Source organism: Simochromis diagramma, unplaced genomic scaffold, assembly GCF_900408965.1.
Source record: "Simochromis diagramma unplaced genomic scaffold, fSimDia1.1 OVJJ01000557.1, whole genome shotgun sequence".
In the NCBI taxonomy this organism is placed as follows: Eukaryota; Metazoa; Chordata; class Actinopteri; order Cichliformes; family Cichlidae; genus Simochromis; species Simochromis diagramma.
The window spans coordinates 2,063,729-2,078,676 of NW_024387156.1; the positions used below are offsets into that span (position 1 = coordinate 2,063,729).

A 14,948-nucleotide genomic window follows, 5' to 3' on the forward strand; every position below is an offset into this window, starting at 1 on the left:
CAGATGCCTTGATGAAATAAGGGCCTGGATGGCTTTGAACTTTTTACATTTTAATGAACAGAAAACAGAAGTGATGGTTTTTGGTGGCGCTTCTGAGGCCACTATTATAGATCTTGGTTCACTGGCACAGTATGTTAAACCAGTCATCACTAATCTGGGAGTTAAAATAGAGGCAAATCTTAAACTTGAAAGCCAGGTCAGAGCTGTTGTAAGATCTAGCTTTTTTCATTTGAGGGAATTAGCCAAAATAAAGCCTATCTTATCGAAACAGCATTTTGAGACAGTAATCCATGCCTTTGTTACTTCTAGGCTGGATTATTGTAACGCACTTTATTTTGGGGTTAGTGATGCGTCCATTAGGCGCCTGCAGGTTGTGCAAAATGCTGCAGCACGTCTTTTAACTGGAACAAAAAAGTTTGAGCACATTACCCCAATTTTAATTTCACTCCACTGGCTACCTGTAAATTTTAGGATTGTTTTTAAAATTCTCTTATTTGCTTTTAAATCTCTTAATGGCCTGCCCCCCCCCTACCTCTCGGAGCTACTACAACCATATACACCTCCCCGTTCCCTTAGGTCCGCCAATCAGCAGCTCCTTAAGGTACCAAAAACTAAGTATAAATCTAAAGGTGATCGTGCTTTTGCTGTAGTTGCTCCAAAGTTGTGGAATGATCTACCCTTGCATGTTAGGCAGGCCTCTTCTCTCTCTGAATTTAAAAGTCTTCTTAAAACATATTTATTCGCTGAAGCCTTTGGCATTGATTAGAGGGGTTGACTCAATTTGTTTTGACATGTTTCAATTTATTTTAGTTTTTTTTAGTTATTTATTTTAGCTTATCTCATTTTAATTTTCTTTACTTATGCTTTTAGCATGTACAGCACTTTGTGAACTCTGGTTTTATGTTAAAGTGCTTTATAAATAAAGGTGGTATGGTATGGTATGGTATGGTAAATATATAGGACTGCTTTTTTTTTCATTTGTGCAATATCTCTAAAATTAGAAATATCCTGTCTCAACTGGTTTATGCATTTATTACTTCTAGGCTGGACTACTGCAATTCATTATTATCAGGATGTCCTAAAACTCCCTGAAAAGCTTTCAGTTGATCCAAAATGCTGCAGCAAGAGTACTGAAAGGGACTAGAAAGAGAGAGCATATTTCTCCTATATTGGCTTCCCTTCATTGGCTCCATGTTAAATCCAGAATTTAGCCTTCAACTTTCAGCCCCCTCCTCTATGGAACCAGCTTCCAGTTTGGATTCAGGAGACAGACACTATCTCTACATTTAAGATTAGGCTTAAACTTTCCTTTTTGATAAAACATATAGTTAGGGCTGGATCAGGTGACCCTGAATCCTCCCTTAGTTATGCTGCAATAGGTGTAGACTGCTGGGGGATTCCCATGATGCACTGAGTATTTATATGGCTTTATACAGCTCTCTGCATTTAATCATTAGTTATTATTAATCTCTGGCTCCCTTCCGCAGCATGTCTTTGTCCTGTCTTCATCCCATCACTTTTTGCTCCAAGCTGGTCTATTGCGGCGAACAGAGAGCTGTCGATCGATCGTGAACCTCCAGGTCAATGGAGCTCACTCAGGTGTTCTGTCCACCTGGAGGAGAGCTGGGACTCGTGCCTGGTTTTTCCCCAGAGGAGTTGGAGTAGGTGGAGTTACAGATGAACGTGAAAGTCCAGGTAAAAAGTTTGACAGGTGAACAGCTTGTTAATGATGAGGTAATTAAAGAGCAGAACCGTGTCACTTCCTGTCTGTACACATTGGCACTTCTAAAAGAAGATTAGTGATGAAGAGCCTTTCAGCCTCTGATCCCAGGTCAGAAACACCTGCAGGTTGGTGCCGTTCCCATGGCTACAGTTAAAAAAAAATAAGCAATGCTGACTCAGCATCCTCAGGCACCTTTAGGCTTCGCCCTCAGAGTGGTCTGACAGACACAGCTGGAGGTGACGCTCTTCATCCATCAGGCAGCAGCTAAAGGTCACAGAGGAGGGGGAGCCTTCCTCAGTCACACTGAAAACCTCTCTTTTTAATTTAATGCCCTTAAAGACATCAACAGTCACCTGACTGGTCACCTGATCTCATCTGAATGATGATCCATAAAAATCAGAACACCTGTCCATCACACACACCTGACAGCACACAGGTATGACAGCAGCAGATACAAAATACCACAGAAGAAGAAGAAAAAGCACCTGATGACAGAGGAAGGAAGGGAGGAGAGTCAGTACATCACTGCTGACTGTTAGCCAATCAGAGAGCAGGAACACCAGGAGGAGGAGGAGGAGGTGGGTAGCTTTTTATAGACGAGGAGACAAAAGTTTGTCAGATGAGACGTGAAGAGAGGAAGGAGCGAGAGATTCACAGAAGGAGAGAAATATTCACACAGGAGGAGGAAGAGGAGGAGGATGATGACCAAACTCTGGGTCATAGACAAAACAAAGAGACTCACAGAAGTGGAAGAGGAGGAACAGACGATGCTGCTTCAGCTCTGAAACGTGAGTTTGTTTCTTTGTCCACAATATTGTTAGGCTTTGATTAAAATAAACATAACATAATATCATATTATATCGCACAATATATTTAATAAAATATAACACAATTGTTTTAGATCATGTAACATAATAAAGTTGAAGTGAATCTGCTTACACCCGAGCATTAAAGCTGACGTGATGTTTGAGAATGAATCTGGCAGCAGGTTTCAGTTTAATCCCATCAGTCTGCCTCTGGTGCCTCGAACAGCCTTTAATTATTTTAATGATGACCTCATCACATGTTTGTTTTCTCTGCCGCACTTTAATTTTTAAATTTAACTTCTGTGTGTGGTCATAAAAACACTGATCATGCTCGCAAACCTCTCTGACATCACAGCACCCCCACAGGCTGAGTTTTTTACGACTGGTGAGGTCACCTCACTTCTCAGGACGACATCCATTTTTGTATCTTGTAGCATGATTGTGCCCAAACTGGTTTAGTTTAAAATTAGTTTCATTTTAGTTTAACTTTAAATAAGCACCGAATGATATGAGCAGAGACATTGCAGTTATAAATGCCAGATTTCCTCCTTGCTGTGACCCTCAGGATTTCATCTCACCACTGTGACATCATGCGAGGCTCACTCAGTTATCCATATGTAGGATCCAATTTTTTTCAGCTTTAAACTATGAGACGAAACCTCTCTGGTCAGGTTTAGGAGGCGGTGTAACCCAGAACGATACCAGCGATGGGAAACTCCATAACTGTCAGTGGGTGGGGCCTGAGGTCAAGCTTTGTCACCTCTAAGGCAGGCGATTGAAGAATCAGCCAGTGGAAATGGTGGACAACACCGTGGGTTAAGTGGGCCGGAATGATCCGGACCAACTAATGGATTAGTTTTCCCTTAGCTACCACCTGGTGGTCTGTCCAGCTACAGAATAGAGATACTCGACCTGTTCTCACCATCGATCTGTATTCATGGTGCAGATGTCCATAAAGCTGCAGTGGTGACACTCAGCATCTAGCTAGCAATAAAGAAGCGGAGCAACGTAAGTTCAGAAAACCACAAACTTTTCTCAACAAATGTCGGCAAACAGACAAACCGCTTCAGACACAGAGCTGTAGCTGCTGCGTTTACAGGCACACAAAATAACGCTAACGATCTGAGCAAGGCCACGGATTATTCTCACAGGTGAGGGCCGGTCAGTGAGTGACGTTTATAAACTGGATTTAAAGCTGACAAGTGATGTCCTCTTATTTAATCAGGATTGACACCTGATGTAACGCGATGCAGATGATTTTATGAAACATTGAGCAAAACTATGTGAAGCATTGACTCAGAGACTATACGAAAAATATATCATTCAGCATCTCATTGCTTTATAACTGGATTTCATAACCAACATTAAACCTACACGTGTGTGTGTGTGTGTGTGTTATCTGAGAAGACTCCACACTGGGCTCAGATGGCTTCATTTCCAGCACTCAGAGTTTTTAACCCTTTGCTGGCTCAGAGTGAGGTTGGTTAAAGCGTGTCTGTGATGATCGTGTGTGTGGTTGCAGGTTTGAGGCTCGTTGACGGTTTTCGGCGCCTCTCGCTGATTGGATGACTTGGTTTAATCATGTGGTGCTGACAGCCTGTGTACATTTTGTCACTGAAGAATTATAAATAAAGTTTAGTGTTTTTATTTAAAAAAAAAAAAATAAATCATCAGAAAGGCTTTTATTGTGAAATTATGAGATGACCTAAATTTAATCAGATTACAGATGTGACAGATGTGCTGCATAATTATGACCCATTCATGGATTATGGATTATGGACTGTGTCATGTGACCTGGTGACATCATGACCTGCTGTCATTATTATGACAGACTCACCAGGAGGTTTTGGGTTGGTATGTCGGGTCCTGTTTGGATGTTTGCAGGTGAGCCTAGTGCACCTGTTCAGGTAACGAGACATAAACCTGACAGCGAGGGCCACCGCAGCAGCTCAGAGGAAGCATGAAAACACAAAGACAATGAGTGAAAACCCACGCTGCATCCTCTCACGTCCATCCACCTGGAGCTGCTCGCTGCACATACTCTGCTCGTCTCTGAGGCCCACGCCCTCACTCTTCCTCCGTGACACACTCTGATTAACTCGTGGAAACGTCTTCACGTCAGTTGCTATGGTTTCTCAGCGCAGAGATTTAACATGTCCGCCTCCTCCTCTGTTAGGAAAAAGATCTCTTATTTTGGAGGTGACGCTCCTCGCAGTGTTCTTCGCCTCCTCTCTCTCTCTGGCTGCTGTTACCTGACACGCAGGTGTGCTGCTGGCACAACAAACCTAACAAGAACCAATCAACAGGTTGATTACAAACCTGCCAGTACATCTTTATAAAGGAGCGTGCTGAAAACATGACAGACTCATCCCGTCTACCTGTCCATGTGTGTGTGTGTGTGTGTGAGAGAGAGAGAATCTGTGTGTGGTAGCTACATGGTGAAGTTCCAGCTGCTGCTAACCAAATAAGTATGAATAAAGTTTAACTAAATTAGTGCTTCTCTAATGACATCAGAAAAAGGTCACAGTCACACAGAGTCAGCCATGTGGGTGCGCTGTTTGCCTGTTTCTTGCCTTTAGAGGAGCAATTCTGTGACTCTGATGAAGCTTTTTCTCACAAATTGTCACAACATCTTTTCAGGAGCTAGCTCAAAACCATCTGACAGCAGCTTATCAATTATTATTGATGAAGCATTGTTTTTATTCGCTGGTTAATGAGAGGAGGAGGATTTCTGCCAGAGGACGTTATACACTAGGTGGCGCTGTGTTTCAGTGTGTGGATGTCCCCACTGAGAACATCTGGAAGAAGCTTTAGCACCTTGAAGCTGGAGAAGGTCTTTAACAATTATGGTGGGCCTTATCTGCTACATTGCCATGGTAACTGATGTTGATCTGTATTAGCTTATATTCAGATAAAAGATCCACAGGTACAGACCGATAACTTGATACGTTTTTTGCTCAAATGCAGATGCACCTCTCTAGGAGGCGAGGAGTGAAAATGCCCTATGTGCAGATTTTAAACTCCTGTGTTTATTTTACCCCTCAGCTCACAGACTGTATGTAAAAGATTTTTGTGACGCCAGCTGACAGCTAGGTAATTTTCTGGTTATCAGTTTTCCTTCACAGAGTCACACACCTGCTGATCAGTAACATCAGATAGTCCAATAACCTCACAGCAGCCACATTACTGGTCAGGTAACATCATTACAAATGCTCCAGAAGGCTCCAACAACACACATTTCAGAGGTTCACCTGTCAGTCAGAGAGGCCACGCCCCCAATAATGCTAACTTGGACCTACAGAGAGCAGGTGCTGGAGACAGACAGGCTGTTGGTGTTTCTTTCTGATCATTATTGATTATTGATCGTCCTGCTGTGTTTGGGAGTCTGGGTGGAGGTAGGAAGAGGAGCTTTCTTGGACGTTGTCCTGCTGTGAGGATCACAGTGAACATAAACACAAAGCAAGCTCAGCTCCCTCCACCTAACATAGTTAATCTGCTGCACAGATGTTCACAGTTAGAGCCTGACCCTCACTTCACTGTGCTGCTGTTGGAGGGAAGCCTCACACAAACTCAGTGTTTTCATATGCTGCTGAGTCAGGTGGGTCAGGCTCCGCCCCTTGTGAAACAAACAGTTGTGAAAAAAAACTGTCTCAGGTGTGCAGATGATCGTGTGTTCACCTGTTGTAAATGGTTAAATGATGGTTAAATGTCCCGTGTTAGCTTAGTTGCCCACAAATCCTTCAGAAACATATTGCAGCTGATTATCTATCAGCTGATAAAAAAAAACCTTAGGTTAAATTGAGCCCGTTAATAAGCACACACACATCTCAGTGTGTGTGTGTGTTTACATGTAATGTTGGCAGCCATGGTCTGTGGTTGTCATGGTAACAGAGGATGAAGAGCAGGATGAGAGCGGCTCTAAGATGTGATTGTCTCTGAGAGGAGACACTTCAGCAAACAATAGGCTGACATTTAATAAAACGGGCTCCACTTCCTTATGTAACCACCAAAATAAGAGCAACACAAGTGCCCCCCCATCACCTGCACTGATGCAGACACCAGGAGTACTTTTAACTGTGGATGAATACAATTAATGTAAAGAGGTTATTGTTTGTTGTTTACAGTTGCAGAAGAAAACAACAATGATGAACAGAGAGAAAGACCTGAAGCAAACAGGTGCTGACACTGAATCTCACCTGAAACCACAGACGGTACAGGAAGCAGCAAGGTAAGTCTGCCTTACTTTGAGTACTTGGTTTAAATGCTCAGATTACTTCGTAGAAGCAATAACACAGTAACTGTGTCATGTCCAGATGTTGAGCAAAGCCCTGCAGCTGTGCTTAGGGCCTCCATCATGGACAATGTGACACCTGGTGCCCTTCCAGGTGAGCCAGACTTGAAGGAATACAACTACCTGGCCTTGGTTCTCGGGGTGCCACTGATCCTGGTCATCATCCTGGGGAATGTGCTGGTGTGTCTGAGCGTGCTCACTGAGCGCTCTCTGAAAACCGCCACCAACTACTTCATCATCAGCCTGGCGGTGGCTGACCTGCTGCTGGCCGTGCTCGTGCTGCCGCTCTACGTCTATTCAGAGGTCAGTGTGATTGAGCCGCCTGGGCTCAGGTGTGCTCCCAGTTTTACCTGAAGGCCCTCTCTCTGTTTGTGTGCAGTTCTTGGGGGGGATCTGGACATTGAGCACCTACATCTGTGATGCTCTGATGACCATGGACGTGATGCTGTGCACTGCCTCCATCCTAAACCTGTGTGCCATCAGCGTAGACAGGTGAGTCCAGCTGTGGATTCAGGTCACAGTAACAGGATCATTAGCACATCTGCTGCAGGTGTAATTAAGATTTTGAACTGTCTGAGATGGAAATATTTCCTCATCACAGAGTCATGTGACCTGCTGTGTCCCTCAGTCAGTTTAATAGATTTTAATGAAGAGACACGTTAAATAAAAGTGTGCTCTTCTTCTCTTCTCACATTGTAACTTTATTTCAGTCATGTCGCTGTAGTCACACTGCTGACACCTCATTAATGAGATAACACGTGACTTCATCCTGATTTTTACAGACAGCAGCTGTTAATGAACCAACTGACACAAAGTGTTGAGAAAAAGAAATTCAGTGAGTCAAATATGTCAGAGATTACAGGCGCCAAACCTATTTTTTACCAGTGGTGCTACAGTCTCTATTTAAAGCCTCTGAGCCGAGAAGAGGCTGCGGTGACACCTCATACACACACACAATTTTGGATACAGCCTCATTCTGCCCACACCTGCAGTTTACCTGAGAGCTAATGAGGGGATCCAGTGTCCAGATTCTTAGTATAGAACATTTTCCAAAATTAATCAGAAAAAAGTACACACACACACACACACACACACACACACACACACACACACACACACACACACACACACACACATATAGTGGTTTGAAAGTGTTTGTCCCCTTCCTGAATTCCTACTTTTTGTATGATTGTCACACTTAAATGTTTCAGATCATCAAACCAATCTAAATATTAAACAAATATAATGCAGGTAAACACAACATGCAGTTTCTAAATGAAGGTATTTATTATTAGGGGAAAATAACCTCCATGGCCCTGTGTGAAAAAGTGATTGTCCCCTACCGCTAATACAAGGTTGGGCTACCCTTAGCAGCGACAACTGCAATGAATAACTGGCACTGAGTCTTTTACAGTGGAATTATTGCAATCCAGTCACAATAGAAGGGTTTCTAGCATGAACCACCTTTTTAAGGTCATGTCACAGCATCTGAGTTGGATTCAGGTCAAGGCTTTGACTAGGCCAGTCCAAAGTCTACATTTTAGTTTTCCTTAAGCCATTCAGAGGTGGACTTGCTGTTGTGTTTTGCATTATTGTCCTGTTTCACAACCCAAGTTAGCTTGAGGTCACAAACAAATGCCCAGACATTTTCCTTCAGGATGTTTTGGTAGAATTCATGGTTCCAGTTAACACAACAAGTCTTCCAGGCCCTGAGGCAGCAAAACAGCCCACTACCAACACCATATTTTACTGTTAGTTTCATGTTCCTTTCCTGAAATGCTTCATTATCAGAAGTAACGGGACACTCTTGTTCAACAAGTTCCGCTTTTGTCTCCTCAGTCCACAGAATATTTTCCCAAAACACATCTTGGGGATCATCGAGATGTTTTCTGGCAAAACTGAGACAAGCCAGTATGTTCCTTTTGGTCAGCAGTGTTTTTTCTTTGACCTCAGACCCATTTTGACCAGTCAATACTTATGGTGGAGTTATGAACTCTGACCTTTACTGAGGCAAGTGAGGCCTGCAGTTCTTTGGATGTTGTTCTGGTGTCTCTTATTACTTCTTGGATGAGTCGTTGCTGCGTAGAGAGTCGAGTGCCTGTAGAGATGGATTTTGTTATATGTGGTCTGATTCTCCCTGTGATCAGTATAAACACTAATCTGTTGGTTTAAGTCAGTCCAAATACTTGCCTATAAACCTAAAACCTCCTCTGTCTCTCTGCTATTGCAGGTACATCGCAGTGGTGGTCCCCCTGAAGTACAACAGGAACCAGTTCAGTGTTCGTCAGCTGGCTCTCATCACAGCGACCTGGGTGCTGTCACTGGGTGTGGCCAGTCCTGTCATCTTTGGTCTGAATCAGGTGCCGGATCGTGACCCGAGTGTGTGTAAATTAGAGGACGATCGCTTTGTGGTGTACTCGTCCGTTTGCTCCTTCTTTGTGCCTTGTCCTGTCATGCTCTTCCTCTATTACTGGATGTTTAGAGGCCTGCGGCGTTGGAGTGGGCGGAGCCGCTCCCAAGCAGGCCGGGCTGGTCGGCAAGTTTTCTCTTTACAGCTCAGCTCAGCTCTACGGCGAGCTAAAGCCACGACAGCTGGCAGTCAAGAAAAAGTGGTATATACGGCGCCCCCCGGGCTCAGCCCCACGTCTCCCTCCACCGTGTCTATGGCAACACCCTCAGTGACACCGGTAATGGAGGAACACCAGGATGGTATAGCAGTGGTGGCGGACAGTGACCCAATGACGACTCAAATGGACAGCCTGTCGGATGGTGACCCCACGGATAGGAGGGAGGGTGGCAGCCGTCGAGAGAATGGCCTGAAAGGCAGCGCTGCAAAAAAGAAGGGGAGGAGGCAGAGCAAGACCAGCAGGGTCAGCGGCCGTGAGCGCAAGGCAATGAAGGTCCTGCCCGTGGTTGTAGGTGAGTCTCATGTCCAGGTGTTAGTTCAACCAGGTCTTAGGTGGGACTAAATCTGAGACAGGAATCGCCTAGAACTATGGGGAGGACCAGCCTCAGAGTTCTTCCTTCTCATAGTTGTAGCTGATTCTCCAGTCCAACTGTGAGGCACCAGGACAAGGTAGTGACAGGTATAAGGTAGGACCGAGTCTGATATAGATCCAGATCTAAGGGAGGAACAGGTCTAAGGCAGGATGAGGTCAAAGGTAGTATCAGGTCTGAGGCAGGGCTAGATCTGAAGTAGCAGGTCTAAAGTAGGACCAGATCTGAAATAGTGGCAGGTCTAAGACACAAACAGGTAGAAAATAAGACCAGTTCTAAGCCAGTAGTAGGTCTGAGTAGTACCAGATCCGAAGTCGTACCTGGTTCTGAAAGAAAGAAAGGTTAGGAAAAAACAGCCTAAGATAGCTTTGGGTTTGGTGAAGAATAAAGGTGGTCACACCAAATACTGACTTTACAGTTTGTGTACAAAAAAGTTGAACAAACTCTTTTTTTTCATTGTATACTGTATTCCCAGCTCTGAGGCAGATCCAAGTGTAAAGGAGGTCTACTTCTGAAGTGGGTGCAAATCTGATACAAATGGAGGTTTGAAGCAGCAACAGGTCTAACGTTTCCAGAGATATTTCTATAAAACTAAAGCTCTCAGAAGTGTAACTAGAACAGATGGGGCCAGAACAGCTTTGAAGGTCTACATACATTCTTTTGACTCAGCTCTTACAGTGCATTCACACCAAACCTGTTTTACCTTACTTAACTCAAATAGCCAAATATATGTCCCAACAGCCAACAGGAGGAAGACTATAACAGCTATTACATATTTTAGAAGTTACAAGTTTTTACGAGTTTTTACTGTCTCTGTGTAAAAGCAAGATCTAAGGTTTGGACTTGCACTGTGTAAAAAACTTTATATTTGCTGTTAATGCACCATAAACATTCCCTCATTTGATGTTTTTGTGGAGAGTGCACATCTTCTTCATCAAACCATTAAATGAGCTCTGCTGTGCAGAGCCAAAAGAAGACCACCCAAGTCAGACAGAAACATCTGATCAGAGGATGGAGGTGATCAAACTGTGTATTGATCTGCAACATCCTTAACTTTGAAGGATCAGTCGACCCAAATAGAGCCAGTGCATCAGAAACCAGGTCTCATAAGTCAGGTTTACAGACCAGAATTCAATCTGTCAGAAACTTCCAACTATTATTAACAAGAAAATGAGTGCAGACAGAGTTTCACACATCATTATGTTCAAAGTTGTTGCATTCAGAAATGGACATTGAGATAAATGTGAACACAAAAGCTCATCAGCATGGCTTGTTGTTGTGTCTTTTCATCTAAACGAGAGCTGTCTCTGCTGGACGTCTCTGCACTAACCGTAATGTTTTGTTGAGTGAATCTCAGTAAAAATAGAAACTTCTTCTTGTATCTCTGTGGAAACTGCTTTAATTCACACCACAAAGTGTTTAACACTCACAGCTCATCCAAAACCATGAGGCTGAAGATGGTGTGAAGGATTTAGTTAAAGAGAAAACATGCAATTAGAGCTTCAAAGGAACATCAAACAGATCAAATGTTGACTAAAAACAGAGGTAGGAGTCATTTTGGATAAACTGGTCTGCAGGAAGACTGGAGTCTCTGTGAATGCACCACAGTGCTTAAACTTCTTTCCCTAAAATGTAATTCACCAGGTTTATTCAAAATTCAAACTTAATAGTCATTGTTAATCTCTAGCACACTTCCACAACAAGTCTTTGTCCTGTCTTCCTCTCCTCACTCCAACCGAACACGGCAGATGGCGGCCCCTCCCTAAGCCTGGTTCTGCTGGAGGTTCCTGCCAGTTAAAGGGAGTTTTTCCTTCCCACTGTCGCCAAAACACTCGCTCATAAGGAGTAATATGATTGTCGGGGTTTTCTTTGTTTTCATTGTATTATTGTAGAGTCTTTACCTTACAATATAAAGTGCCTTGAGGCAACTGTTGTTGTTATTTGGGCTATATAAATAAAACTGAACTGAAACTCTCTCTCTGTGTCTCAGGTGTGTTTCTGGCCTGCTGGACTCCGTTCTTTGTCGTCCATGTCACCAAAGTTTTGTGCCAGTCATGCAACATTGGTCCCACACTCATCTCCGTGGTAACTTGGCTTGGCTATGTGAACAGCGCTGTCAACCCGATTATCTACACGGCCTTCAATGCCGAGTTCAGGAACGTCTTTCACAAACTGCTCTGCTGTCAGACGTGAAAGCAGATCAACATCCAACAGGAAGAAGCCCCAGCGTGGAACTCAACTCGACTCAAACACTCTCAGACTTCTTAAGGTTTTAATGTGTGCGTGCTCTTATTTTAAAAGTTTGGAGATGTTACAGCCCAGAGGCATAAAACCTGCAAACATGTTTCTGATATCTGACTGTTTCCGTGTTTAAAGTTTGCAGCTCATAAGAATTTACTTTGACTGTTTGTACGGTGTTTTTGTGACTGAAGCAGAGAGCTTCATGTGGACCTGGATGTTTCCGTCAGTTTTGTGGTGAAGCTCGTTGAGGACAGATGGTGTTTGTAGTATTCTGATCTGTGGCATGAAGGTGATGAAATGTAGCTGAGCAAACTTCTGTGTCATTTGAACAAACACAATAAAGAGATTAAAGACTGTTTGATGGGAGCAGCTGATCTGTGGGGTAACAGCAGATACCCAGCAGGATGTGACTGCCCTGGGGATGGGGGTCTTGGCCAGGTGAGTTTTATGTCACAGGTGGAGGTCTGGCAGCTCATTAAAAAGATGCAGAAGAAGAGTCAGGATGCGACCCAGAGCCACTGATTCATCAGAGAAGCTCCAGTTTGTTCACCTGTTCTCGTGCTCGTCGCATCCAAGGCATCGCCTGTCTGCAGGCTGTCAGTGAAGCTGCTCATTCACCTTTTGTTTTAAAGTAATGACACCCCTCTGTGTGGGTGGAACTGCCTCCACCTGTCAGAGCACTCCTGCAGATATCTGAGTTTGTGTGTCTCTGAAGTAGCTTCATCACAGTCTGATGTGATGACCTCCTTCATCAGAGTGGGGAGACCCCTTAATGACCAGAGGTAACCATGGTGATGGGGAGCATCTCATCCACACATGTAATAAACATGGGTGTTCAGACGTCCATCTGGAAATCAGAGGGCTTTATTCTGCTCAAATGACTAAGTTGTGGAGCTGACTTTGCTTCATCTGTGTGTTGATTTAGTTTTACTCAATAAAAACATGTAGAGTAAAACATAGAGAGCTTTTCTCTCTCAGCTTTGAGCTTCATCAAGACTCTGCAGACTCAGGGTGTCTGCGATGTAGCTGAAGCATGAACAGCACACAGACAGCAGTAGCTCTTCACTTCACAGACCAAGTCCCAGGCCGTGTTTTATTAACTGACCCGTACAAACACCCGAGCCTCGGCCACCCTCTGCAAAACAAACTGAGAGCTGAAACACACACTCATGCTCAGCAGTGATGAAAACACCATAAAAACACGAACAAAGGCTGGAAATAAAAATGAGTGAAGGGCTGAAACACAGTATGCAAAAGTCTTGGGGCACCCCTCATTACTTTATAATCCAAGCAGCCAGATTTTTCTGTATTGTTAAAGTATTCTTGAGCAATAGCTCTGCAGCTTTCTAAAGGCTGCTTTTCACTGTTTTAGACCAGTCCTTGTATTGGAATGTTTTTTGTGTGTTAGAAGTTTGTGTGCCTGAACTTGCCACGGCACAGTGGCCCGTGGAAAAGGGATGGACTCTGTGTAACAAAAGAGTCTTTATTCACAACGCTTGGAAGCTAACAGAAAACTTAGACTATTATTAAGGAACGTAAACTAGACGTCTGAGGCAAGAGAAACTATGACCATAACAAAACTATGACTAGATAGCAGTGACGACTGGGTGCAGGGACTGGGCAGGGGAAACTTTGGCTGGCCAGGGCACTGAAACAGAGGAGAGAGCAGTCACGGGAATCCAACAGAGAGCTGTTAATCCGAGAATAATTACACCGGGCTGCCTTACGTGCTTGCAGGTGGAGGTTGCTTGGAGGGGGAAGACAGGAGACAAAGGTTCAGGTGGGTACTGCGTGCAATGCAGGGAGGCAGGCCAGAGAGACTGGCAGTTTGAAAGGGGAGACGTTACCGGCAGCTGCAAACCAGAATCCAGGAGAGCTTGTATGGAGGAGACTTGGTAGGTGGGTTCCAGATGCTGACGAGAAAACAGAGGAATAAGGTAAGTACACACGATGATACACCAAGGTACAGACGTGAGGCCGAGAACTGACTAAAGTTGGCAGATAATCTGGCGAAGACTAGTTGTGCGCAGGTCATAAATACTGCCGGTGTGATTGCCATCAGGTGAGGAAAAACAAAGACTCCACCCAGAGGGGAGGAACCGATGCAGTGGAAAACTACCCAGACCATGACAGAACTCTGACCTCTGAATCAATCAAGCATGAAAAGGCTCCTAAATCAAGGATGAACCAGTGTTATGTCTGCATATAATAGACACCTGAGGAAAGAACCAGGTTTAAATTGTGTCTTTAGGCTCTTTATTACTAGCAGCATGTCACACAAACACAACAAGGTGATTCCACAAGAGCTGTTAGCTGACAACTTGGAATTGGTTTTCAGCATGGTGTGAGGTGTGTCCCTAAAAATAAGAGAGAAATATGTACAGAAGAAGTGTGAGGGCTAAACCTTTCTACAACGGATGAACAGGATCTGAAAGTCATTAAAAAAAATCCAGCAAAGACCTGACAGAGGAGCTGAGAGATGATCTGGACCTTCAGCTGTTCACTCAAGTCTCTCCAGAATTGTTCTCAGAGGGATGGCAGCTGTCAAAGGCTGTTCTCAATGAAGGGAAACAGGGAGGAAAGACTGAGGCATGAAAATGACACTAGAAGTGGACTGAAAATTAGAGGAACAGCTCTCTGTGTGCTGACAGAGGCTTTCAGGCCTGATAGTATATGAAGAAGAAGCTGCTGAGCAGCAGCTGAAGGAGGAGAGACACATCAACATGTCCTGTCAGGACTGATTTACCAGATATACAACTGAACCTCCACCGAGGTACTGCGGACATGCATGTAATAACACCTGAACCCTGAGGCCTCTGGAGGTGACCTAAAATGTAGTCTAGTTTCTGAAACCATGAATGTTTACCATAGTTAACATTGTTAACATGTT

General features: G+C 44.0%; 1 protein-coding gene across 2 annotated transcripts; it reads left to right on the top strand.

Moving 5' to 3' along the window:
• The first annotated feature begins 1,513 nt into the window (after positions 1–1,513).
• On the top strand, positions 1,514–12,580 carry drd4-rs (dopamine receptor D4 related sequence). Of its 2 annotated transcripts, none has more exons than XM_040048565.1 (6): positions 1,514–1,695; positions 6,654–6,757; positions 6,843–7,123; positions 7,200–7,312; positions 9,051–9,739; positions 11,808–12,010. In XM_040048565.1, the coding sequence occupies exons 3-6, from the start codon at positions 6,884–6,886 to the stop codon at positions 12,008–12,010; spliced, it is 1,245 nt and encodes a 414-aa protein (XP_039904499.1). In that variant the 5' UTR covers positions 1,514–1,695; positions 6,654–6,757; positions 6,843–6,883. The 2 variants fall into 2 exon arrangements, with proteins under 2 accessions (XP_039904499.1, XP_039904500.1); XM_040048566.1 differs by lacking the exon at positions 1,514–1,695 and adding an exon at positions 2,071–2,511 and having other exon boundaries at positions 11,808–12,580.
• Positions 12,581–14,948: the final 2,368 nt, after the last annotated feature.

Excerpts from the sequence above, each read along its gene's own strand:
- drd4-rs (XM_040048565.1), top strand. The coding sequence starts at position 6,884 with ATGGACAATGTGACACCTGGTGCCCTTCCAGGTGAGCCAGACTTGAAG. Across the intron at positions 7,313-9,050 it reads TGTGCCATCAGCGTAGACAG|GTACATCGCAGTGGTGGTCC; the intron begins GTGAGTCCAGCT and ends CTGCTATTGCAG. Across the intron at positions 9,740-11,807 it reads GGTCCTGCCCGTGGTTGTAG|GTGTGTTTCTGGCCTGCTGG; the intron begins GTGAGTCTCATG and ends TCTGTGTCTCAG.